The following is a 26,907-nucleotide window of genomic DNA, read 5'->3' on the forward strand; positions in this document are numbered from 1 at the left end:
ATATCTCATTATTTTTATTTTTACTAATTATCGAACACTATTAAAAAAAAGTTTTGTTATTGTATATGTATAAGTCTTGTATTTAAAAAACTCACTACGAGTTGATGAGTAAAGTTTTTATTTTTTTATCAATTTTTTAAGAAGTGTTTGAAAATACAGTGCAAATTATATTTTTTAAAATTTTAAAAATTTTTATATTTTTATATTATTTTGATATATTAATATTAAAAATAATTTTTAAAAAATAAAAAAAAATTATTTTAATATATTTTTAAATAAAAAATATTTTAAATTACTATCATTATCACAATCTCGACCGCAAGAAAAAAATTACTTGTAAAACACATTTTCAAAAGAAAAATGTGGAAAGGCTTGTTATAAAATGCCCCCTCTCCCAAGAAGCAAGCCATCTACCAAACAACGCCTAAAATAGTTTCAACGTATCGTGTTCCGTGAGAGAATAAGCAAAAAAGGGCAAGGGAAGCTCTTCTCTCGCTCTAAAAAACCCTTAGGAAAAGTAGCGTGGTTTGCAATCGACCTCGAGAACAAAATGGCCAGCAGTAATCTCCCTCGTAGAATCATCAAGGTTCGTCCTCGATCTCACTTCTCAATCTTCCCGATCCATCGCTTTCTCTCTGTTCCACAACGGAATCTGATTTCCCTAATTTCCAATTACTTAATTATTACTCTATTTTTCAGAGATTTTCCTTTTCTTTTCGTTATTTTGACTTCTGATAACTTTGGTGATTTTATTTATAATTGTGATCTAACAGGAAACTCAACGTCTCCTCAGTGAACCAGGTGGGAAGATGACTCTTTTTCTTTTTAATATTATTGCTATGTAATGGTGTTTTTATGTTGATTTTTTTTCTTCAAATAGTAATTTTTGGAAAAAGAAATGTGAAAATTATTTATGGGATTTAGTTTGTTAATTTTGTGATTTATTGATACCGCCTGCAGCTCCAGGAATTAGTGCTTCCCCATCGGAGGATAATATGCGATATTTTAATGTCATGATTCTTGGCCCAACACAATCTCCGTATGAAGGTATTTTAGCTTAATTTTTTTTTTTTAGTTATTTGTACTCTTTAAATAAATTAGCATTCGAAACTTCGATTTTATCTTGAGCATCATGCTTTAAATTCTTTTTCCCTTTAGTGTGTTAGCTTCTTATTTCATTTGGGAGAGTAAATTGGTTGTGTTGGTTGAGATTGATAGCAGTATCACTAGAGCACCTGAACTCTCGTGTCTTTCTTTGGGGATTTTGTGCTTTAAGTCTCCTCCCGCTTTAATTTGATAATCCAATAGCTTTTTATGCAGAACTGAATGATGCTGGTCATCTTAATGCTAGAGTGGTTGTAGGGTCCAACCCCAACACGTAGTGTTATGAATGCTTGAACTCTTTGCTCTTTAAGGGATTGTCAATAATTTCTGTGCACTAAATGGGAATTTTGTAATCATATTGTTCCTTTATTATTGCGTTTTCTTTTGTAATTACTATTTGCAGCATAAATAAACTAAACAAGATCTGGTGATAATGAAAGCTTATAGTTGATTTGAGGCTAATTTTGTATTACATATTGCAAGTTGATGTAAATGTGGCAGATGTTCTGTGAAAAAATTAAATAAGTTTTTAGGATCACGTCATTGATTACTATTTAGTTCAATCTATTGCTAGCAAAATTTGAGGTTGGGCCATTTGCTTATCTGCTAGCAAAATTAAATAATCATATATCTTGCTGTAGTATACAGCAGCTACAGTTATTTACAAGTAGCCTGTTTGGGAGTGTGGTTGCGGTTGCGGTTGCTTTTCAAAGTGCTTTTCGTGCCGAAATGCATCAAAATGATGTTTTTTTTAAAAAAAAAAAAAATCTTTTTTGAGATCAGCATATCAAAACGATCCAAAACACAAAAAAAAAATTGAATTTTTGGGAAATGCGGTTTGCACAGCGTTCCCAAACGGAGTCTATAACTTGCATTTTTTCTATTCTGTGTAAACTGTGCGGCATGTTGTTGGATAACAATGTAAACAAGGTCAAGGGAACTGGAAATCTTCAATTACATCATGTGGCGTGTGGAAATCCACGGTATGGGGGATAGACTTTAATGCGCTGTGATATGGCTAGTGTGAAATAATGTTTGAACAGTCATCTTGTTTTTTAGGAGTATTACATTAACCATTACTTCATGAGCATTGGTGTGCTACCGAGGCCATATATGTGAAGATTCTTGTAAGAGTGGAGACAGGTGTTTGCTGTTATCAACTGCTTATTGGGACATGAATAGGCAATTCTGCTGATTTGGTTCAACAACTTAGTTTTTATGCAATGGATAATTTTAGCTGTCTCATTACTTGGTGTGCTTGGATGCCATCTACTGTTTGGGGTATTACTTTCGTTCAGCATTTTAAGCATCAGTATCTAAAGCATTGTCTGAGTTATTAAAACAGAAAAGTTCTTGTCATGTTCGAAGAAAGCACGGTTGCATTTCCTTTTAAGGCAATCAATTACTTTTCTCCGGTGCTTAGAACTTCCAGGAATAGTTAAGCTACCGTTTATGATACTGCAGAATGGTAGGTTGGATTAGAGGTGCCCCATGTATGTTTTTGAGAATTTTACTTTAACGTGAAGTAACTGTTTGTTCAGCTTCTTATAGGGTTGAGTTTGAGATAAATTATTGTGTAGGGGATGACTGCAGTTGGACATTTGTTTAATTTTGCTATTTGCTTAGGACACTAAACTGTTAATAGCGTTCTGGAAAGAAAATTTTATTTTCCTTGATATTATGTTAATCTCTTTTCTTTCCAGCTTTTTGTGTTTGTCTGTTTTGATGGGTGCCTTGGTTTTGTTCTTTGTTTAGGAGGGGTTTTCAAGCTGGAATTATTTCTGCCTGAAGAATATCCAATGGCTGCGCCTAAGGTACCACAAGTTGGTGTTTTCCGTTGTGGTGCTTTTTCAAAATCTCACTTTTATGTTACATTGGATGATGAATTACAAATAATTGAGAATTTTTCACTAAGGTTCAAAATGCTTGGTTCTTGGTCTTGTGGATGTTTTTTTGAATCACAATTGTTTTTCGTAATATTGAATTTGCTTATATTAGTATATGGTTTAATGTATTTCTTAGAATTTGGTTCTTAATTAATCACAATACCTCATCCTCTTTTATTTATTTTCTTTTAACTGGTTCTCTAAGTTTATGGTAAGGGTTATAGCCTGTACACCTAATGATCCCAAGTGCATGTCAACAAAGTAGATTCTTTTTTTTTATTATTAACGTGGATGTCCGGGTCAGCTTGCGCGCACCTCGACTAATCCCACAGGCCCTGAAGTTTACGACCATGTAAGCCTCCAGACAGACCCTGAAGTTAACAAAGTAGATTCTTAAAATTACAGATCAGGGTGGTTAGACTTGGAAGACAACATTCTGGGTTGAATAAGCATAGTGTTGGGGGAACTTATTGAGTGGCCCATGCCATTTCTTTATCCACTTAGGTTGATGATAACATGTGGATTTGTAATAAACATGTTATAAGAGATTTGCTTGAGCTTGTTACTACGAGTGTTTTGGCCCTTATGAAACCCAAAAATGGAAATGAGCTGGAAACAACCATGGTCATCCAATTAATTAATTGAGAGAATTCAGACCTGAGTGACGTCCTATGTAGACAATAAATTTTTGAAACAAGCCAAGTATCTTTTTACCTGCAGCTGTAAATGTTTATCTAGCATCTTAACCTAGTTGATGTAATCGAATTGGTTAGTGGTGCAGTTTTGAATTCACCTTGAATCATGCAATCTTAGCCTTCTAATATTGCCTGCATATCCTAACATGGTCTAATTTACAAAATTGGTCATGTGGTGCTGCTTTTGGTTCATGCAAGCTGGGATGCTCTATGTATGCGATCTTTCCCTGATTCACATTCTTGAGATTGTATTTTATGCCAGGAGTTCTCCTCTGTTACTTGTTTATCATAGTTTGCTCCAGCATTGTCTTTGCTATTTTTCTCATAATTACTCTGTTACAGGTTCGATTTCTGACCAAAATATACCATCCTAACATCGATAAGGTAGGCTCTCTTACCCTTTTCCTCCCTCTTTTTTAGGCTTAACATTTGATGTTTCTTTCCTCCAACTCTGTAAGCTTTTTATGTAGCTTGGAAGGATATGCCTTGACATTCTGAAAGACAAATGGAGTCCTGCTCTTCAGATACGAACTGTGCTTTTGAGGTACTATGAGCTGCAGTTTTATATTATCAAACTTGTTATTGAGATCAATCCCATGTTGAAGCTTGTGGGGGCAAGCATATATGTTTCAATTGATTGAGGAACTGATCCCTAGCATTTAGGGACTGATGAACTGAACATGAAAGGATTTTAACCTACTACTATTTCTTTTTTCCCCCCTTGCCATTTTCCACTGAAGATTTAACTGTTACTGGGAGGAGAAAATTTAGAAGAGATATTTTATATGTTAGATTTAATTTTCTAATGTTGGGTTTGATAGCATCCAAGCACTTCTTAGTGCTCCAAACCCTGATGATCCACTTTCTGAGAACATCGCAAAGCATTGGAAAACGAATGAAGCAGAAGCTGTTGAGACGGGTACTATATATATCAATTATTAAGTTTACACCAGTTTCCATGGAATTTACTTTTCTCTCAAGCTTTACAATAAACAATACTGACAGCTGTGTTGGTTTAGTCCTGATATTTTTGAACTCTGCAGCTAAGGAGTGGACCCGTTTATATGCAAGTGGTGCATGATTGCATGGTGGAAACTTGCCTTCAAATGACAGGGGATGTATGCTTTTGACTTGATTTGAAAGGAAATTTGGAAGAAACGATGTTTGAACAAGCTGTAGTCTAATATTTTTCAAAGCTTCCAGATACTTTTTGTTAAATTGTTTTGCTGTCGGAAGCATCGTCTTTGTGATTGTATGATCAGATAAGATACGTTATTCATCTCAGTGTCACTCTGCAGCTATCAATTGGAAATTTCATGAATTTTACCTTGAGAATCTGAACCCTGGTAGTTACGATAAATAAAAAACCAATGTGCATGAGCATAGAGTGTCTTGGATATCATTAATAGTCTGTGCATTCATCTTTTATTTCTTATCAACGTCATCATGCTTTTATCTTGGTTTTTTAAGTTTCAATTTGGTTTATTTTATCTATCGTGATCCCATTTTTATCTTCCAAGTAAAACCAAATGCATCTGAAATCGCAGTGCAATGTGTTCATTTGGTTTGTGGTTGTGTTTTAGCCTTATACTAGCTTGACGTTGATATTCTTCTATCTTTTATATAAATGGTTAGAGTTATATATTAAGACCAGCCATGTTTTAGTTTCTTCATAGATGGCAGCAAACATTGTCAGTAATTTCAGAACGGGAGAACGAGTCCCTTGTTTCTATAGCTTTCGTGAGCTTGAGTTGAGGCGCTTCGCAGGATGGCTTCCCTGCTCTCACCTAGCGCAGTCGGGCATAATAGCTTCCTCATTTTTAAGTAGCGCACCGATTTCTGAGTAAAAAACATACCCTTCTACGTTGATCTTTATATTGCCATCAGGTGGAGGCCATTCGCCATTGCCCACTGGAACAACAGAGGATGTTAGTCTCGTTCTACCACCAACCTCAATAAACTCCCAATATCAAATTGTTTACCGGCCTTACCTTGTATCGTTCTGCTCTTCTAAACGCCGTGATTTCCAACGATTTAAGAAAATCAAGTCGCTCTCTTCCCTCTCCTTGCATGTAAGAGGTTGCAAATCCCTAAACCCTAGATTTGGAAAGCCAGGAGATGGAAATGAGAGGAATATGCAAGGGTGGCGAAAGAGTCTAGAAATTCATTGCTTTTATTTCCAAATTCAAAGACTGGGATTTCCTAGTTGACAAGATGAAGACGCGCGGCTTCGGGTGGGAAGTTGGTGGCCGGAAACGCCAACATTTGGCTTGGTCAATTTGTAACGGTCTAGAAAATACTTGGCTAGCTAAACTGGATTGTGGTTTGAATTTCAAATCAGTTATGATCAGTGCTATTTAAACCGAACCAGGCAGATAAATTAGATGTGGAAGGTTTAAGATATTAGTTTAGTTCTTGGGAGGCCCGACCACCTGGTCACCAAGTTATTTTTCTTTTTCAGTTATATCCTTTCATCCTTATAATTAAAGTATTTTTTTTCATTCAATTAAGTCCTCAATTCAGTCCAAATTTTCTTGAATTACAACTATTCCACAGAAAAATTACAACCCAAAATAACAATAATCAAATTTACACAAATTCAACTAAAAGATTGTTACAAGTTCGGTACCAAAACTGCCATTCATGGCTAATGAAACTCGAATGTTGCAGCTCTTGTAAACTGTGGCAAATATGAAACATCAACAAAAGGAGTGACAGTATCAACAAGAAGCACAGCAGAAGGTGTTGGAGGAGTTGATAGAATTGCCCTAGATTTCATCTAAGGTGGACCATATAGCCATAAGTACAAGGGAATAGACCAATTGAGTTCACTCTTAATATCCCTATTACATTGGTTGATGGACACGATCAGTAGGAGTTTGAGCCTCATACAGAACAATAGTTGTAGTTCAGACCAATAAAACTAGGTTTTTCCCAATTAAATGAGGAAGATCTATGGAGTGAATCCATAAGGCCAATGGTTGTTTCAACTACCATAAATACAAACCACCAGAACTGTTTGTTTATGGCTAGTTTTCACATAGAAGGCACGGCCTTCGCTTGGTTTCAAGAGATGGAGAAGCCGAGGATAATTACTAGTAGGGAAACATTTGTTAAGGCTTTCCATACTAGGTTTGGGACCTTATCTTATGATAACCCCATGGAGATCTTAATTAATTTGAAGCAGACTTCAACAATAGAAAATTATGAAATGCATATTGAAGTTATATCAAACAAAGTTAAGGATTGTTAGATGAACATAGATTAGGTTGTTTTTTATGAGACCTCAAGGAGGAAATTCAATTAAGGATTTGAATGTTAAACCCTTAAAATCTATGGTAGCCTATGATTTAGCTAGGATGCAAGAAGAGCACCTCTTGGTATTGCGTCAAAGTTGAAGGCCTAATACAAGTGAAGATCTAAGACGAGTAGTTTAATAGGACCAAGTTAAATTAACTTTGAAAAAAGTCAACCAGTCCAAATATTATCCCAAGCCTGGTTGAGAGAGAAGAAGGATAAAAGACTTTGATTTAAGTGTAATGAAAAATAAAGTTTAAATAACAAGTGTAGTGGTCTAAAATAATTTATGATTGAAGAGACAAAAAAATCATGAGGAATAAGATTCTACAATTATAAGGGATCTAATTAGTTTGAAAAATTTAAATGCTAATAAGGTAGAAATTTCCATATACACTATGTTAGGGAGTTCAAATCCTAGAACTATAAGGGTTAAGGCAACCATTAACAACCAAATAATCATAGTTGGAAGTACATATAGCTTCATTGGGGTTGAAATTGCTATTATCACTAATTTTTTTAGTAAAGGTTGTTATTCAAGGCTAAACTTTAAGGTGTAAAGAATCTAGTTCCAGTCATGGGCTCTACTAGTTTGGCTTGGTAGGTGTGACCTGATTCTTAAAATTCAATGACTCAAAGAATTGGATCCTATTATATGGGACTTTGCTTAATTAACTATAGATATCCAATTTAATGGGCTTTAAATTCAACTTAAAAGCTTGGGAGTCAAAGAGTTTATAGTGATAATGGGTCTAGCTTTCTATAGGAGTTGAAAAGAAAAGTTAGTGGTTTATTATTACAAATATAGGGAATGGAAGCTGAGACTATAATCTTACGAAGATACTTGGGCAAATTCAAGATTTATTAAAGGAGTATAAGAAGGTTTTTAGGGAACCTATAAGTTTACCCTAAAAAAAACCATGATCACACAATAAACTTACAAGAACAAACACTTCTCATTAATGTTTAACCCTATAAGTACCCTTATTATCAAAAATTTAAGATATAAAAGATAGTTAACGAACTGCTGGAGTTGGGCACCATCAGGCTTAGCCAAAATCAACTAGTTCTTCTGGTAAGAAAGTCAAATGGTTCCTAGAAAATATATGTTGATTGTAGAGATCTTAACAAATAGATTATTAAAAATGGATTCCTTATACTTATAGTAGAGGAGCTGCTGGATGAGATTTGTGGTTCACAATATTTTTCTAAGCTGGATTTAAGGTTTGGTTACCACTAGATTAGGATGAAGTCAGAAGACATTCCTAAGACTATTTTTCAGAACATATAAAGAGTATTATAAGTTTCTAGTGATGCCTTTTGAGCTGAATAATGCACTCTCAACATTTCAGGGCTTAATGAATGAGGTACTTAAACCCTATCTAAGAAAGTTTATAATAGTTTTTCTTTAAGATATCTTGGTCTATAGTTCTAATTTTGAAAAGCATTTAAAACATCTAAAGATAATCTTATAAACCTTAGGCGAACAAAGCTCTATGCTAAGAAATCTAAATGCAAGTTTTCCTGTAAGGAAATTGTATATTTAAGGCATATAATTTTTGGAGATAAGGTTAAAGTTAATCCTAGTAAGGTATAAGCAATGGGTAGATGGACCAGGTCTTGTAATCTTAAATCTTTAAGAGGATTTTTAAGACTAACAGGATATTACAGAAGATTTATTAAGAGGTATACAACTATAATTGACCCCTTAACTAGATTAGTTAAGAAGGGAAGGTTCGTTTAATATAAGTTAGCAAAAGATGTCTTTGAGGGATTAAAGAAAGTAGTTACTATTCTACCAGTATTAGATCTACCTAATTTTTCTAAGCCTTTTTTATTATGGAATATGATGCATCTAGGGTTGGAATAGAAGCATTTTTTATACATGATTGTAGACCTATCTCTTACCTTAGTGGGGTTCTTAAGGTTAGGGAGGTTAACTTATCTATTTATGATAAGGAATTGCTTACTACGCTATGTTTTTTTAAGGACAATTACATGGGCTTGACCTTCCTACCCTAGGCGCGCCTAGCTCATCCTTTCAAACCTAGGCATATAAGTCTAGCTTTTTAAGCCTAGGAGCACCTGGCTCATTCTTTCTACCTTAAGCACATCTAATTTTTTTTAAGTTGTTTTATTTTTTGATATTCTAAAATAGAATTCTCTTTGAATAAAATAATCATAATGATATTTTAAAAATTATACAATGATATCATACTTTTCAAATAAAGTAACAACATTTTTATAGTAGTGTTAACAATTTCTTTATAAATAATTATATATATATATAAAAACCTAATGTGCATAATTTGTTTTAAGTTTGTGATGAATATTTACTGAGAATAAAATATATTTTCCATTTTTTATTTTAAATTTTTATACATTTTTTTAAAATTAATTATTCATGTAGTTGTTTTACATTCAATCACATAAAAAATATCAAGATATAAGTTTTTTTACTTTTTAATTAAAATTTGCTTTTCAAATCATAATAAGTTCTTATTTAAAATTCATGCTATGAATAAAAAAAGGTATTTGTAAGAAAAGAAAGAAATACATAAACAAGGAAAGGAAATTTTAACTAAAAAAGAAATTGATAAAAATTCATAAGAAAAACTAGTTCACCGACATAATGATGTGTAGACAATTTCTTGAAGTAAAACAAAGATCTTTTACATATCAAATACGTGTTATTTTAATTTTATGATAAAATTAATTTAATATTCATGTATATCGAGATGAACTTTCTATGTAAATAACATAAAAAAATTATAAATATACAATAAATTTTCATTTTTTATTAAAAAATATCAAAATTTAAAAGAGTATCATTTTTGTCCATCAACTCTTTCAACATATTTATAAATTAAAATAGCAAGTTAATAAAACTAGTTTAATTAACTAAATTAATAAGAGTGGGCTCCATGTCCATTATGTTAGTGAAATTAATGGCCTTTTTTTAGGATCAATAAAAATGAATAGGCTTTAAGCCCTTCATGATCTATATGTTAACACGAGCAAAGAAATTATTAATTATTATTTGGTAATCTCGGTCGGTGCATTATTTCTTTTCTCATATTATTATATTATAGAAATAACTAAAACAAATGAGTGAATCACTTTTCTTTCCGACACAGCCTACTCCGGATTCGGATTCGCTTGTTCATATAAACATGACATTTTTCTTCTTTTTCTTTTACATTAGAGATTGACTCCAAATCATATCCACAATGGAGTGCAGATAGGTAGATGACTGGTAGAAACAACTAAAAGAGATTTTTTTTTTTTTTGATTTACGTGAGGTGTCCGGGCCAGCTTGCGCGCACCACGACTATTCCCCACGGCCCACTGGACATCCTGCAAGCCCAGGGACAGGTTAGGCACCACGGGGGTGACAGACGTGCACATAGAGGGTCGAACCCGGGACGGGGGCGGAACAAGTCACACGATTGACCACAGCAGCTAGGCTCTCAAGTGCACTAAAAGAGATTTTTAACCATTTAGGTGGTGCCCAGTGGTAAGAGCTTGGGATCAGGAGGTTTGCTCCCTCTATGGTCTCATGTTCGAGCCCTGTGGTTGCTCATATGATGACCAGTGGAGGCTTACATGGTCGTTAACTTCAGGACCCGTGGGATTAGTCGAGGTACTTGCAAACTGGCACGAACACCCACGTTAAACTAAAAAAAAAAACTAAAAGAGATTTTCATTTCACTGTAGAATATAAAGGGTGAGTAAAAGAACAGAAAAACCGGTAAAAAAAACCCGATTAAAATTTTAAAAAAACCGACCGGTTCGGTTTTGATTTTATAAGCCTGAAACCGAAAAAACTGAACCGAACCCAAACCAGAAAAACCGAGCCAAGCCGAAATAACCGAGCCAAACCAATTTGAACCGGTTTTTGTCTAAAAAACATAACCGAAACCGGTCGGTTTGAACTATTTTTGATTTGATTTGGTTTTTTTAAAAAAAAAAATTTGAATCATGCTCGTTAATTCAAATGTTTAAATCTTCAGATCATCATCTGTTTTTTAAATAAATTAAGAATTATGTTAAAATTGGAGTTTGTATTTGTTTTTGAAAAGTAATACTCGTGTCATTTTTCGTATGGGTCAATAGGGATCGGACAACGATGCGTGTAGTCTAATAATCTCTACACACACACACACACAGAGTAAGGCTAGATTTTCTGACTTATCGGACCCCAAACAAATTTACTTTTTTCTTTTTCATGTAAACCGTACCAAGTGAATTAATGAGCAGTGACTGTACCACTCGCCCGTGCACAGTACTGCTGTATGTGTGCGTGTGCCAGCAACAGCACCAGCAAAAAAGCATGCTCTATTATTGCCTCCTCCCCTTTTTTGCACCCTCCCTCCTTTCCTTTTTGTCTTCTCACTCTCTTTTTTTTCTTTTTTTTTTTGACCTTTTACTTTAACCCCTAACGCTTTGCATTTTATTTTACCCTCTCTGGCCCCACCTCATTCTCAGGTTAATGTCGGTGCTCATGGTTAAATCATTTTTTACTTTAATAAATTTTAAAAAAGTATATTATTTGATTAAAATTATTGTGCGATAAGTTTTTCATATAAAATAAAAAAGTATATTATTTGATTAAAAAAACATGTTATTTGATTAAAAAAACATGTTATTTTAATTTTTATAAACCTGAAATTTAAGAAACAGGAAGGCGGTGCAAACTGCGTTCTTAAAAAATTTAATTTTTTTTATTAAAATTTAATATAATTTATATGTTTTGGATCATTTTGATGTATTAATATCAAAAATAATTTTTTTTAAAAAAATCATTTACATACATTTCAACACAAAAAATTATTTAAAAAATAATCATTCACACACTGCTAAATATACTCTCTAGGAAACACGGCCCACATATGAGCTGGTCTCCAGGTAGACTGATGATTAGAAAAGAATTGATACTCTCTCAAGACAACCTAAATCATCTTTACAAGATCATACAAGTGGGCCTCTCTGTTTCTTTTTTTTTTCACATCGGATTCCAGGGGTGAAAAAATGAAAATCATGCAGCCAGTCGATGTCTGGGAAAAAAAAACTGACAAGCTGTGCATTTGGATCTTGCTAGCGTATACAAATAATATAAAAGATTATTTAGGCGGCTGCTGCTGCTGCTGCTGCTGCTGCTGCTGCTGCTGCTAAGTGAGGGGGGAGGGGAGCTACTAATTTTACTATTTGTCCTCTACGCAATCAAGAGTGAGTTTTGTTCCACTGAATACCCTCAACGCCCAACTAAAGTACAACAACACCACACAGGACGACAGCTTCATTATTAATTAGTACAGCAACGCATGCACGTAGCTAAAACCAAGGACTATTTCACGCCCCGAACTACCCTCGCGGCTCCGATAAACGACAGCATTCATTTCCGTTCTCTTTTAGAGATTAAGAAAAGAGAGGACACGTACACGTGGCCACCAGCTGACCAAGGTCCACCAAGGACAGTGGCGTCACCTCCATGACTGCAGACGTAAGTTAGCACCGACCCCATCAGCGCTTTTTGGACTTTCTTGGGGGAGAGGAGAGTGGCAATGCTCACATGTGAATGGCTAAGAACCCTTCGCATTATATCCTATGTGCCACCACATTTGGGCAACATCGAAAGTCCTGTGATGATGCTGTCTAATATTAAAGTTAACAATGTCACTAAACCAAGACGCACGCACATAATGGGTTTTTTTTTTCCCCCTCTTGCAGAGGCCAAGAGCCTCTCTATGCGGGAGAGGAGCTACGAGTTTTACAAGAAAACCCAACCCCTTCATTTATAATAACCACAAGCCAAGTCAATCAGTGTGTAATCGTTCTGTCCAACCTTCTTCTAGATGAACATCAGATGCAAGTGCAGAGCATGGGAGAGTTAAATATACGAAGTGGAGGGAAACAATGGGGGAAAAAATTATTGATTGATAAAATGGGTGGCATAAGTAACAACAGTATTAATAAATAACATATTCATCCTTCTTTCACTAACCCAGTAAGTACCCACCAGGCATCCAATCTCACTCATGGCTTCCGATATCTCTGTATTATATCACATAAAATGTACAAGACCCTCCTCTACCAGCCTGCCATCTCTCTCTCTCTCTAAATCAATTGTACACATATCTCTCTCTCTGTTTTCTTTTCATCTGAAAGGGAATGGGGGATTCAAGAACAGGCTGGTCTACAACAGAAGAAAAACAAAAGGTGACAAAAAGATGAGGAAAAAGAATAACAATAAGGAGACGGGAGGGAGAACATGGAACCGCAGAGCAATGAGGAATGAATAAATAAATTAAAACTGCAAAAGGCGAACTAAGCTATCCCTCTGGGTTCTTTCTGGCATTGGCTGCTAATAGGATTATTATGTAGCTCTGATTTATGTCGTAGGTATCTGGTAGTCCTTATATTGTGGGAGGAAGAGATTGGAAGGGCAGTGAAGAGTTTCCCATAATGTAAGAATTGGGAGTTGTAGTAGTAGTACAAGTACAATCACGAGTTCTAAAAGCTGTAATGCCTCACCGAATGTTCCAGCACATCATGACTTGGGCAGACAATCTCCTTCACTCGGTTGCCATTTTTGTATATCTTGAATGTTGGAACAATCCTCACATCCTCGGCATTTGCAATTGCTGGATGTTCCTCCACGTCCACCTTTAAGAAAAGAAGAAGCGGATGCATGTAAACTTAAAGAAAACAACTTGTTGATTTCATTTCTGACTAAGTTAAGGTCAGGAAGAATCCCAAAACTTAATAAGACTGGGATAGTCATTTACCTTGAGAAAGTTTATGGATGGATACCGACCACATAATGTATCCACAAATGGAGATATCTGCTTGCAGTGCACATTAGAGGATGATTTGAAATGAACCACTGAAACACCTATAGTACACAAATTCAATATCCATTAGAATTTTGGAACTCAAAACATGGAAGAAAAGGAAGCATGCAAAGAGAATATGAATGTTCAGAACATGAAAGGGAAGACTTGCCAGGTAATGATATTGCAGCTCTGAACTGTTCAAACCCCAACACTTCCTCTACTTCACCGCCAAACTTCATATTATACACTTCTTCTCCACGAGATTTCTTCAATGCAACTTGAGCATGAAATAGAGATTCAGCTACTCCATTGTCATCTGGAAGTTCCCTTCTCAAAACTTCATAATCTCTCACGGCATCAGCCCACCTTTCTAACTGCAATTTACAAGAGCACATCAATTTCAAGTGAAAAAATATGAGCCAGTGGGTCAGTACAAAGAAGAGCAAATTATACACAGAAGCAAAGTCTTTTGAGGAGACTTTACCTTGCTGTTTGAGGCAGCTCTTCTTAGAAGGGCTTTTGTGTAGTTAGGTTGGATTCGTAAAGCTTGATTGCAGTCATCAACGGATCTCTCCCATGATCCAAGCTTAAACCAACATGCTGCCCTGTTGCAATAGAGAACAGAATTTGCAGGATCAAGCCTAAGGCCTTCCCCATATGCTGAACAGGCTTCAGTGAACCTTTCCGATTTGAAGAGTTCATTGCCGCGGGTACGAGCTCTAGCTACTAGTCGCACATTTTTAAACAGCACTGCTACTTCAACATTCCGTGAATCAATCTGTCCAGCTTTCTCAGCAGCTGCAGCTGCATTCTCAAACCTGCAAGGCATCCATCATCCAGTGTTAAGCTCTCCAAAACTGTTTATTATATCTTGTAGTGGTTTGAAATTCTGAACTCACCTTCCTAGAGCCATCTCGATCTGTGCTTGGACCAAGAACGGGTAAGCTTCAGAAAGCATCCCAAAAAATCTAGTCTGCGAGCAGTTGGCATATGGTTCTAATTTTGGAACTTTCAATAAGCATGATTCAGCATCTTCTAATTGGTGGAGCTTCAAAAGTGCTTCAGCTCTACACATAAAGAGCTGTAAATTCAATTTGAACCAGTTCAGACATTCGTTAATTTACTCTGGTCGTCAATTTTGCCAGTTTTACACAGTAAAAAGTACAGATAGCCATTTTATACCTGGGGGCAATAGTCTGCTCCAGCAGCAATTGAAGCTTCTGCTTCCCTTAATGTACCATTCCAATCATTAACCTTCCGTGCATCAGAACATTTGCTAAGATGTTTCTCTACTAATTGCAACTTCTGCATTTCGACAGGATCTGGATGCTGTCCAGGGAAGCATAGGTGCTTCCAGGCACTCTCAACCAGTCCTAACCTGCAATGAAATCAAGTTCAATGCTTCCTGTCCCCACAACAAATATCAAACTATTTGCAGCATACTGTTGGGGAAAAAAATAGAAAATTAAAGCTCCAGGAAAATTATAGACCACAATAAAAAATGTGAATCTGACAGCTTAAACAAAACAAACCAATAAAAGACCAAAATGGATGGATCAAAGTTATAACAAATGGTTCTAGAATGACAGAGTTTGAACGTTCAAGACTACTTAATCAGGACAGCGCGGGTATATCAGAGCTCAATAGTATGGTGTAAGTTGTTCAGAAGCAACTCAGTATGCAGCAAGCCAAAAGCCAAATCAACCACAGCTATGTTTCTAGGTCATCAATACAAAGAAACAAATTATCTCAACACTCTTAGAAAAATAACACAACGTAAAGAACCGAATCAAACCAGATTAGAACCAGCAAATGCAGTAGGATCAATAGCAAGTGAGGACAAAATTAAAGCATCCTAAATCCAAAGAGCAAAAAACAACATAAAAATAGTGTCAACAGCCATAAAAAACAAAACAAGCAAATATGAACAAATGAATCAGCTTTGGTATTCGATCAACAAACTATTCGCACCAAGTGGATTAACACATTATAAAATAGAAAAACCTACTGCAATCCACAACTTATTAAATCCTCAAAACATTTAGAAGCTGTAATGTAATTATTCACCAAGCATTAGAAAAAAATAATTTTCTCTGCACATCCATCTACCTATCAAATCCTAATAATATACATCAAAACATCAACAACAATGCAGATCATAAGATCACAAAACATCACATTCACCTACTAAATGCTCACAAATTCAGCAATCATAAAGTAAATAAAACAGATAAATTAAAACTTGGTCAACACAACTTAGAACCCAATAAATCTAGACTCATCATCGTCTTTATCATTCATCATATTCCATAAAATCAATTGAATGGTCAAAATCAACAAGAAAAAACAAAACTTCTTTAACTTCATTAAGAAATATAACAGCCAATAAACAAGCATCCCAACAATGCAGATCAAATCACCGCTAAAACTCAAAAAATTCCCCCAAAAATCAAGAACCCCACCACAGACACACCCCACAGGAAAAGATAGAATCAAAGCCCCATCATCAAACTCACCTAATTAACAAAACCCCCAACCTCTGATGTGCTCTCCAATAATTAGGATCCAACCTAACAGCCTCCTCGCACTCTTTCACCGCCTCCACAACTCTCCCTAATCCCATCAACGCTGCCGCCCTGTTACTCCTATAAGCAGCATTCCCAGGTGCCAAAGCAATAGCCTTGTCATACAATCCTAACGCCTCCCCAAAACACCCTTTTTTATACATCTCATTTCCAGTCCTCTTCACCTCCTCTGGATCCACACTCCCTGCACGCACACTCCAAGCATTCCTACTTGCCGAATTAACAACATCCAAGTTAGCACATTTTGCGCTCCCTCCGCCCCGCATTATGCTCCCGTGACCATAATTTGCGGTCCCGGATCCTAAAACATCCGCTTTGGCACTCCGATTCGCCATTCCCATGCCTGTCTTCAAGATCCTGCCCGACGGACAAATGTTACCGGTAGGTAACACATTGCCTGTTGCAGGAGAGTTTACAGCACTCTGGCTGGTAATTTGACCCGAATAAGTTAAAGAGTCGGATCTAGAATGACCCGGTTGACCCTTTTTGGCACCAGCAGTGGGGCTGCTCTCACTCGAGTTTGATAACTCGCCTGAGTGGTTGCTATTGTTGGGTTTGTGAAGTGGGTTTTGAGCACCGGATGCGGATCCGGAGGAACTGGAGCTGGAGGAGGTGGTGGTGGTGGTGGTGGCGGCGGCGTTGGCGGTGGCTGTAGTGATGAGTCCACCACGAGTTCGGAGAGGTGAAACTGGTGAACCCAGATCGAGTTCACGGAAATCAGGCTTGTTGGCTTCGAATGAAGAGAGTGAGTCACGGAGTTGATCAGTTAGTGAATTGAGGTCTAAGTTTCCTCCTCCAATGGAGGGTTTCGGTGAATGCGACATCATTTTTTTTAATTAATGATAACAGTATTAAATAGAAAACAAAAAAAAAGGGATATCTTCAATATGTTGGTGTCTCTCTTTCTGGGTATGTGATGTTGTGTTTTAGTCAGACGATGTTAGAAATGTGAGCGAATGGAGATTGAACAAGGAAATGAAAGGAACCCAAACTCAAAAATGCTGTCTTTGAAGAAGACATGAGAGAAAAAAAGAAAAGAAATAGATGGGGGGATCTCGTGATATATAAAAGGAAGAAGCAAGGAATGAATGCGAGAGTTTAGAGAGAGAGAGAGAGAGAGAGGTGTGTGTGTGTGTCTGCAGCCTGTTTGGTTTTGCAGGGAGAGAAAGAAAGAAAGAGAGGAGAAGAGATCTTTTATTTTCTTTTTTATTATATTTTTGGGCTACAAGACTTCACGAGACAGGTTTTCTCTCTCATCACTTGTCGTTGCTGCTGGCTTCTCTCTCTAACCTCCTCCTCCCCTCCTCCTCCTCTGAGTTCTAACTTAGAATCCCTCACTCTCTCTCTCTCTCTCTCTCTCTCTCTCTCCCCCCCTTAATTCTTGAATTGATTTTTGTTTCTCGTCGTCTCTCTTGCCTTGCTTACACTAAAACCTTCTTAACTCATGAGATTTGTACACTCTGGAAATGGCTGTTTTTTATGATTTTTATTAAATAATATATTAAAATAATATTTTTAATTTTAATATTAATATTTCAAAATCATCTAAAATTATAAAAAATTATTTATTTATTTATTTTTAAAAACACAGTGTCTCTTCCAGAACAGTAATTGACTCATACTATGTTGTATTTTTTTCCAAAAGATATCATTATTAAAAACTATTTAGAGTATATTTGATAGTGTGGTAAAGGTTGTTTTTTAAATAACTTTTCATGTCGAAATATATGTTAATAATATTTTTTTATTTTTTAAAAAATATTTTTGACATCAGCACAACAATCCAAAATATATAAATTATATTAAATTTTAACAAAAAAATTAAATTTTTTGAGAACTTGGTTTACACCGCGTTCCCAAACAATTTCATAAAATCAACTAAAACATAGAAATAATAATTTTTTACCCGTGTATCTTGCAACATCATAAATTATATCTTTTTCATAAAACAATTACAACTATCAACAAAATTAAAATACAAATCCATAAAAAGATAATAAACTAATATAGAAATCGAGATTATTTCAAATCCATAAAAAATAATAAACTATTATTTCTAACTTGAGTATTTTCTTCGAGGGTGGTTTGCTGGTAGCGAAGTGCGCAGGTTATGCGTCTTGTGCACTCGGGCTCATGGTAGACTCAACTCCTACTTTGATGCAATAAATACCGTGTGTTTGTGCACTCCGACAACAGCAATGAATCACTCCTCTATCCCCGAACAAGCCTTCTCTCTTCCACGTGTCAGTCATCAGATGGATCTTGATCCTGCCTCGGAAAGTCCCACTAGAACCGACACGGTATAACATTGCTTCAAACTCGAACCAACAGAATTTTAAGACCGTTTGATTCGAAGCATTCCCATCATACACCTGACACTAACCGATTCATCACGGGACCCACATCTTGAATCTGTCCCACACACAAACTAGACTTTCTAATTTCTCACCTCTATTTATCATAGATTCCTGTGCTTTCTAATTCTGTTAGTAGGTGTTCTCTCTTTCTTGCGCAGGACAAAAGCCACTACATGATTTAAATACCCCTGTCTGAAATTACTAAAACACCCTCTCTTAACACGCGCCTTTTTACCTCCATACATACAAATAATTTTGCAGTCGTCTTTTGCATTAAAAACTGGAAAATGCTTAAAACTTTTATCTTTCTTGGTATTTCTAACAAGAAAATACAGCTCGTAGTTTGGAATTGTATTATAAATAGTGTTTTATAAAAGAATATTTTTTTATTTAAAATTTTTATGATTTATATTATTTTAATATGTTGATATTAAAAATAATTTTTAAAAATAAAAAATATTATTTTAATATATTTTCGAGCAAAAACACTTTAAAAAACAATAATTGTTATACTATCAAACATTCTTGTTGTTGGATGAGCTATGCTAATTATATCTATTAAATCAATATTTTGTATAATTTATTATAATTTTTTTAAAATTTATATTATAATTTCTTCTATAAAATAAGAAAGTAAAGCACCTCGTAAATACAAGAATATCATCTACTTAAAAAGTCTTGTTTAGTATAGTTGTTTTGCATGATGTGATATGTGATTTGAGGTTAAAAGTTAAAACAAACATTACTAAAAGTAATTATTGTGTTTTTAAGAAATTATATTTGAAAAAAATTCTTACCTATTTTCTCTATCTCTTCTCCAACAAAAGATTCCATCCTAAAGAATTTTTTCAATGTCGTCCATGAAATATCATAGACAACAACTAGTAATTTTGCTTCTTTTATTTTGCTTGTTTGCCTATTTTTCCCTGCTTCATTTCTATATTAGTTTTAGATTGGATTCTTTGTGTGTTTGTGGATAAATATAGATGGCTTAGGAACCTATCTGTTTGAAAACGCGGGTCAATCTGTATTTTTAAAAATTTTAAATTTTTTTTATTAAAAATTAATTTTTTATATTTCAGATCATTTTAATGTTCTGATTTCAAAAATAATTTTTTTAAAAAAAAATTATCTTAATGCATCTCGATACGAAAAGAATTTTGAAAAACAATCGCAACTATACTCCCAAACATGCAGTGATTGTTTTTTAAAATATTTTTTTATTTGAAAATATATTCAAATAATTTTTTTTAAAAAAAAAGTATTTTTAACATATATCAAAATAATCTAAAAAAATTAAAAAATTAATTTTAAGAAAAACATTCAACCTCTTATAAAAACAGTTTCCAATCATAAAAAACTAGTTAAATGTTATTATGTGTTTTTTATTTGTGTCTCCCAGTCGTCGGAGGCTTGTTTCTCTCATCACGGGTTTGGTTTTTTTTTTTTAATTAAGGATTTGATAATTGTTTCCGGTTGGTTAGAAGATTTTGGTATTGATCGGTGACGTGGATATTTCACTAACGAGGATTGGCGGTGCAAGTATATGAACGGTGGCTTCAACGCATCTACAAGTATATGAGCACGCGTTGTTACAGGTTGAAATATCATATAATTAATAATTTCCTTTTAAATAAAATAGACCACTCCTCTTTCCATTAAGAACACAAGATAATTTCATTTCTTTCTTTTTAAAATAAATCAGGTTTTTATCCCAACACTGATTATGTATGTTGTATTAAGTATAAGATAAGATGTTTTTTTTTAATATTTTTATATGAAAATTTATTAAAATATATTTTAACATATCAAAATTATTAAAAATATTTTAAAAAATAATTTGATATATTTTCAAAATAAAAATATTTAAAAAAAACAAATACATCTGATTCTACCGTCAAAACCAGATACAAGATTGAAAAGAATGTTTGGAATAATAGTTATGATTTTTTTAAAAATATTTTTTTGTTTAAAAATATATTAAAATAATTTTTTATTTTTTTAAAAATTATTTTTAATATTAGTATATTAGAATGATATGAAAAAATGAAAAAAAATTAATAAAAAAAATTTAAATTTATTTTATAAGGCAAAAATAAAAAATTGGCCTCATCTGAATATATGTTATTTGACTGAATTACCCCTGGCAGGATTTTAAGTACGGAAATGTCTGGAATAACTTAAAAGCACCAGATGGGGCACTTCGATGAGCTCGAGGAAGGGCTTTTTTTTTTTTTTGGAGTGGTTATGATTTTTAAAAAATTTAATTTTTTTTAGTTTTTTTTAAATAATATTAAAAATAGATTTTAAAAAGTGAAATAATACCGAAGAGGGAAAAGGTCACTGTAGGTAAAGAGAGAGTGATATGTGCGGTGTCCTGGTAAATTAGGGGGCGCAATGCTAGACAGAAGTAGCTGGCCACGTGCATTAGGGAGCTGAGTGCCAGCTGGCCCCATACGGCGGAGCCCACAGTGGCATCCAGCTAAGCAAATAACGGAGGATGGTGATGAGGTTAGGATCATACCGTGAATATTCCCAAAATAGAAAGGTCAGGTCGTTGTTTGGGATTTGACGGGGTTAACGGGAAAGGAAAGAATAGTGACAGGAAAGGACACCATCCCCGGCGGTGGCAGGAGAGGGAATGATGAGCAGGCGACCCATTTCATGCCAGGTAAACAAGTCGATGGTGGGTACATGCATGCCTTTTTGTAACAGAAGATTGGAGGGAAAGATGCAATGCTTTGTGGTGCGTACAAAATTAACGTTAACAGAAACCACTATAGATTATTATAATAACTTCCGTTTTCTTTTTTTTTTCTTTTTTTGCTTGGCAACTGTTTTTCTTTTTCTTTTCATGATTAAATTTTTAAGAATTTAGCTTTTTTATTTATTTTTTATTTAGTTATTGTTGTGTCGAGAAAATATATTGTATTGGGTTGATATTTTATTTTATATAAAATCAATTTTATTATTTAAATCAAATTGAAAATAAAAGAATAAAAATTAAAAATGAATGAAAAATGCAGCTCCTTTTTTGTCTCGGTATTGTTCGTCCACATGCCTTGAGGTTATTTTTAAATTTTATTTTAATCTTTTTAGTTTAACAATATATGATTTGATTCAAAATTTTATTTTATTTTATTAATGAGTTTCAATAGATGATGAGAGTTTCATTTATATGTTTTTTACCCTTAATCTTTATGAAAAATATAGACCGATTTAAGGGTGTTTTGATTGAGAAATTAGTTTATTGATGTTCTATGGGTGGTTTTTAGGTTTTTAAGATTAAAACATGTTGAAAATGATTTTTCAACCACCCTGATTGAAATCTGGAAATACTAATGAAATGTTCTCTTTTAAAAAGAATAAAAAAATAAGGGGCGGGATATGCAAATGACACAATTAGCACATTTTTGGAAAGAAATGCCTTGATATTTTTCTTAAATTCTATTTTTATCTATTTAATTTGAAAATTATATGTTTTGGTTCAAGATTTTTCTTGGACATAAGAGAGAAAAGAGATGAAGTAATAAGAAAACACGAAAAGAAAGAAAAAGTCACTGGTTATCTACATTATATAAAAAGTATATATTTTAATGTCAATAAATTTTATTTAATAAAAAAATTGTTATTATGTTGTTTTTTCTTCTTATTTTGTTGAAAAAGCTAAATCGTAGATGAGAAAGATCTCATTAATTAACCTATGTTCCTCATCTTTAACATATATATATATATATATATATATATATATATATATAAGATTTATGGGTGCATATAATAATGCTCTATTTATTGTCTAAAGTTTTAAATTTGTTTTTTATTTGATTTGCAGGAGATCGGGGACCAATAACTAGCTGGGGTGGGAATCAATGCAAGTACTGTTGATTTTAGTTTTCTATTTTGTTTATATATGTTGAATTTTAGGGCATAAAGAATACAAAAATTAGGTCAAGTTGAGACTATAGTGTCAGTTGAGATGTTTTTATGTACTTAGCCGCTTGTTGAATTATTTAGAATCTTTCTTTACGTATAGAATTAAAGCAAAAATTACGAGTCTCTGCTATCCTGACAAGTTGACTGTTAAGTTATTAGTAATTAAATAAAATAATAAATCTATTAAAGTGACGTGGCAGAGAATTCAAAATGGAGATTCTCCCAGCTATGCCATTAATTATGTCAAATAAGGTTAAAGAAATTCAAGATAAATAAATAAACAAAATAACTTTCAATTAAAATTTTGTTAGGTGTATTTTTTTATAATTATTTTCATTTTAATCAAATAAAAATTCATATGATATGCTTTCACTAGGAGTTTATATTGTATATTCTTCAAGGGAAATATTTATGATATCATATCAATTCCTTGAGTTGTTTAAAAATTTATTTTAATATAAAAATAAATCATATTTCATTTACATTCTCATTATTTTAACATGTAATATTTTTTTTTAAAGAAAAAACACAATTAATAATTTCAAATAAACATGTGTCAAGTACATAGAATATCTTACATGCACTTGTTCTTGAAATATTCTCTTACATATTCTATTTTTTATTTATAATGATGTTATTTTTTCATTCTATTTCAACTGATAAATAAATATACAAATAGTCAATTGTGTGTATATTTGTGTTTGATATGTGCAAATATAAAACAAATTTAGTAAAACTAGCTATAAGCACATGTATTATTTTAGTGTTTGGAAACGTGGTTGTATTTATACAACCGTGTTTTTAAAAAAATTTAATTTATTTTACTAAAAATTAATTTTTTAAAAAAATAAAAAAAAATCTTTTTAATATATTTTGGTATAAAAAATACTTTAAAAAACAATTACAATCTTACTAAAAAAAACCATATGTTATGGGTAAGATTCCAAGCCAATCTATAACTAAGTTGTTGACATTAACAAATTTAGCAAAACTAGCTATAAGCACATGTATTATTTTAGTGTTTGGAAACGTGGTTGTATTTGTACAACCATGTTTTTTAAAAATTTTAATTTATTTTACTAAAAATTAATTTTTTAAAAAAATAAAAAAATCGTTTTAATATATTTTGGTATAAAAAATATTTTAAAAAACAATTACAATCTTATTAAAAAAAACCATATGTTATGGGTAAGATTCCAAGCCAATTTATAACTAAGTTGTTGACATTGTGGACACGTTTTTTGGTATAGTAATTTTTTTTAATTGAGGATCGAAAAAAATGATGTTGTCATTTTATAAAATATATTAAAAAAATATATGAATTGATAAATTATAAAACAATTTATTAAAATTGACTAAAAATTAAATAAATTTGATCTTCATTATAAGAAGTAATATATATAATGATTAAAAAAAAGTTAATTAAAAAAGGTCAATTTATTCATTAATTAAAAAAAAAAGAGGTTTTCTGTGTAAGATTAAAAAAAGTTAGTTGGGCCTTGGCAGCTCTATTAGCTATGATCCAATTTGGGCCCCATCAATCACTTCATTAGAAAACCGGTAAAGAGCTATTCTCAAGGATAAAAACTCATCTGCGGATTAGAAATGTGGTTTAATTTGTATTTTAAAAAATTTTAAATTTTTAAATTTTAAATTAATATTTTTTTTAGTGTTTATATATTTTTTAATTTTTTGATATAAAAAATAAAAAAATATATTATATTAATATATTTTAAAATAAAAATACTTTAAAAACCAACTATAATTACAATTCAAATACTCTTAAAATTAAAATGATAGCCATTGAGTAGTTAAGATGATAGCTAAGGTTCGAATGAATGCATTTAGTTATTGTTTTTTTATGTAAATATATTAAAATATATTTTTTATTTTTTAAAATTTATTTTTAATATTAATATATTAAACCGATTTATTATAAAAAATTAATTTAAAAAAAAACTTTAAAAATCTTCAAAAAAAAAACGCTTTTCAACACAAAAACAAGCGTATCCTCGAAACTTTATTCAAAAAAGAAAACATAGTTAGGTGGTTGACAGTTGACAGAGCCAGCAGCTGGCCTTTTAGTTTTTGAGTATGATCATTAATTGTCAAAACTTGGCCGACAAGTAAAAGGTTACGTTTTTGACATCCCAAACCAGACATCACCATCAAAACAACACACAAGCATCTGGGGTTTGGAGGGGTGGTCTTGTCTCTCACTAAAGTCGAGCAACCTTGCAATAGAGAAAATATTTCTGCCATTTTATTTATTTTCTTAATCTTAACAATCCCATCCATCTCCTTTCTTCTTCTTTTTCAAGCAAGAAGCGTCACAAATGCAGCTTCATGTTTTTATAAGCAGTGTTATAACTATACGTAATGACATAATCTTGTTGATGGCATGGTTTCCCAGCAAATTAATTAACTTAAGCGCAGAATCATGCGTTCTAGGGAAGGTTCAATGCACTGTGCCCAAAGATGGATCCTCAGAGGGCATGCATGCATCATCTTTATATGATTATATCAGTCTCTTGATTTCCTCAACTTGTTCTTGCGTTGGTTCTTAAGCTAAACTTGGAAGGCAGTAAAGATCATTTCTTTTCCCTTTATTTTCATTTAGCACATACATGTACCATGGCCCTAATACATGCACTTTGCTAATTGCTACAGGCAATGGGCCATGGTGTTTGACTTTGTGGCCACTTGAATGAAAACTGTCAGCTAGCGTCCGTTATTTACAGATGCTCTTAAATCTTGAAACAGTAGCTAGCTATTACTGTGTTTTAGACTAACTATTGTTAGCTACAAAGAGAGAGACGACAGAGGACTCGGAATAATTAGGGTTCTGTTGTCTTGTGATCGATGATTCAAGGTGTATGATCATGATCGTTTTGTTTTGGCCTGGTTTAGTTGAAGGGTCAAAGTATAATTAGCCGGCCAATATCTTTCTAATAACTTGTTGTTTAGAGGTATAATTATAATCGAGGAAGACCTCAGACTTTGGATAATCGGATCTGTCTGACTCTTTGTCACTCCATGATTGCCAGATGAGTCGAGCTACAAGTTTTTTCTTCCCTTTGTTGCTCAAGAAGTTATTCCCGCAGTACTGCATACCATTATTGTTACCTTTAATTTTCATCCTCAGAAAATCCTGCATGTTCCACGGTGCATGCATATGCCTTGCTATCAGATAAGGTTTATTATGTCAAGTTGGCAGAGGGCCATGCCTCTCTTGATGCGTCACGCTGACAAATGGGCCATGGCTCATAGAATTACAGGCCCAGATCAGTTTAATTGTCCCCAACAGTACTGCTACCTAGCTAGCTACTCCCACAAAATTTATAATTTCTCGTAATTCCATTTACACATGTGGGCAGACTCCTCACACACACACACACACACACACACACACACACACACACACACACACACACACATATATATATATATATATATATATATATATATATATTGTTCTAAATTTAAATATTAAAAAAAAATGTTTGTACGATGATTAAGTAATTCAATTGAGGTTAATTTAGGTTAATTTGATTAACATGTGATTGAAATATAAGATCAGGATTGAATAAATGAAATTGAAAAAAATTATAAAGATCAAAGTCCAATTATTTAATGTTAAATGATAAAATTAAAAAATAAATAAATTTTAAAAAGTAAAGTAAAAAAACCTGAATCAACTCGGGTTAACTTGACTAACTTTACAAAAAGGCAAATACACAAAATCATGAAGTAAAATCTCCAATAATAAAAAGATTTTAAAACAAAATAAATAGCAATAAAAACAATGAGGACAAAAAATGATATAAAAACTAAATAAAAAAATAATTAGGGATTAAATTTTAAAATAAAATAAATTAGGAAAAGGATTAAAAAAAATGCAATTAAAAGAAGAAGAACCAAAATTGGATTAAAAAAATCAATAAAATAAAACATTGAGAGAAAAAAACTAAAAAATAATAAATCAAGAAAAGAATAAGAAAATAGAAATCAAAAGAATGAGAATCAAAATTAAATAAAAAATTAAAATAATTAGGGATGAAATAAAAAAATCAGAAAAAGATAAAACACAAAAAAAAATAATCAAAAGAATGAGGATCAAATTAAATAAAAAAAATAAATGAAATAAAATTCCTAGGGAAGAAATTGAAAAACAATTTAAACCTCAAAAAACATTAAAAGCAAAATAAATTGAA

At 32.9% G+C, this 26,907-nt stretch overlaps 2 protein-coding genes across 2 annotated transcripts; one reads left to right on the top strand and one right to left on the bottom strand.

Moving 5' to 3' along the window:
- The first annotated feature begins 396 nt into the window (after window positions 1-396).
- LOC133703776 (ubiquitin-conjugating enzyme E2 35-like) lies at window positions 397-4,986 on the top strand. The gene is made up of 8 exons (XM_062128441.1): window positions 397-586; window positions 774-801; window positions 961-1,047; window positions 2,860-2,918; window positions 4,028-4,069; window positions 4,156-4,229; window positions 4,507-4,604; window positions 4,729-4,986. The coding sequence occupies exons 1-8, from the start codon at window positions 551-553 to the stop codon at window positions 4,764-4,766; spliced, it is 462 nt and encodes a 153-aa protein (XP_061984425.1). The 5' UTR covers window positions 397-550; the 3' UTR covers window positions 4,767-4,986.
- A 7,913-nt stretch (window positions 4,987-12,899) lies between these two features.
- Window positions 12,900-17,812, bottom strand: LOC133703415 (TPR repeat-containing thioredoxin TTL1-like). The gene is made up of 8 exons (XM_062127902.1): window positions 16,335-17,812; window positions 15,001-15,196; window positions 14,718-14,899; window positions 14,303-14,636; window positions 13,988-14,192; window positions 13,771-13,877; window positions 13,517-13,648; window positions 12,900-13,178 (listed from the first exon to the last, which is right to left on the bottom strand). Exons 1-8 carry the CDS (start codon window positions 17,228-17,230, stop codon window positions 13,140-13,142), a joined length of 2,091 nt encoding a protein of 696 aa, XP_061983886.1. The 5' UTR covers window positions 17,231-17,812; the 3' UTR covers window positions 12,900-13,139.
- Window positions 17,813-26,907: the final 9,095 nt, after the last annotated feature.

This window comes from Populus nigra, chromosome 9 (genome assembly GCF_951802175.1).
Source record: "Populus nigra chromosome 9, ddPopNigr1.1, whole genome shotgun sequence".
NCBI classification, from domain to species: Eukaryota; Viridiplantae; Streptophyta; class Magnoliopsida; order Malpighiales; family Salicaceae; genus Populus; species Populus nigra.

Coding starts and splice junctions, on each gene's coding strand:
- LOC133703776 (XM_062128441.1), top strand. CDS start 551: ATGGCCAGCAGTAATCTCCCTCGTAGAATCATCAAG. Junction 587..773: donor TCCCTCGTAGAATCATCAAG/GTTCGTCCTCGA, acceptor GTGATCTAACAG/GAAACTCAACGTCTCCTCAG. Junction 802..960: donor ACGTCTCCTCAGTGAACCAG/GTGGGAAGATGA, acceptor TACCGCCTGCAG/CTCCAGGAATTAGTGCTTCC.
- LOC133703415 (XM_062127902.1), bottom strand. CDS start 17,230: ATGATGTCGCATTCACCGAAACCCTCCATTGGAGGAGGAAACTTAGAC. Junction 14,637..14,717: donor ATCGAGATGGCTCTAGGAAG/GTGAGTTCAGAA, acceptor GATGCCTTGCAG/GTTTGAGAATGCAGCTGCAG. Junction 13,878..13,987: donor AGCTGCAATATCATTACCTG/GCAAGTCTTCCC, acceptor TGTGTACTATAG/GTGTTTCAGTGGTTCATTTC.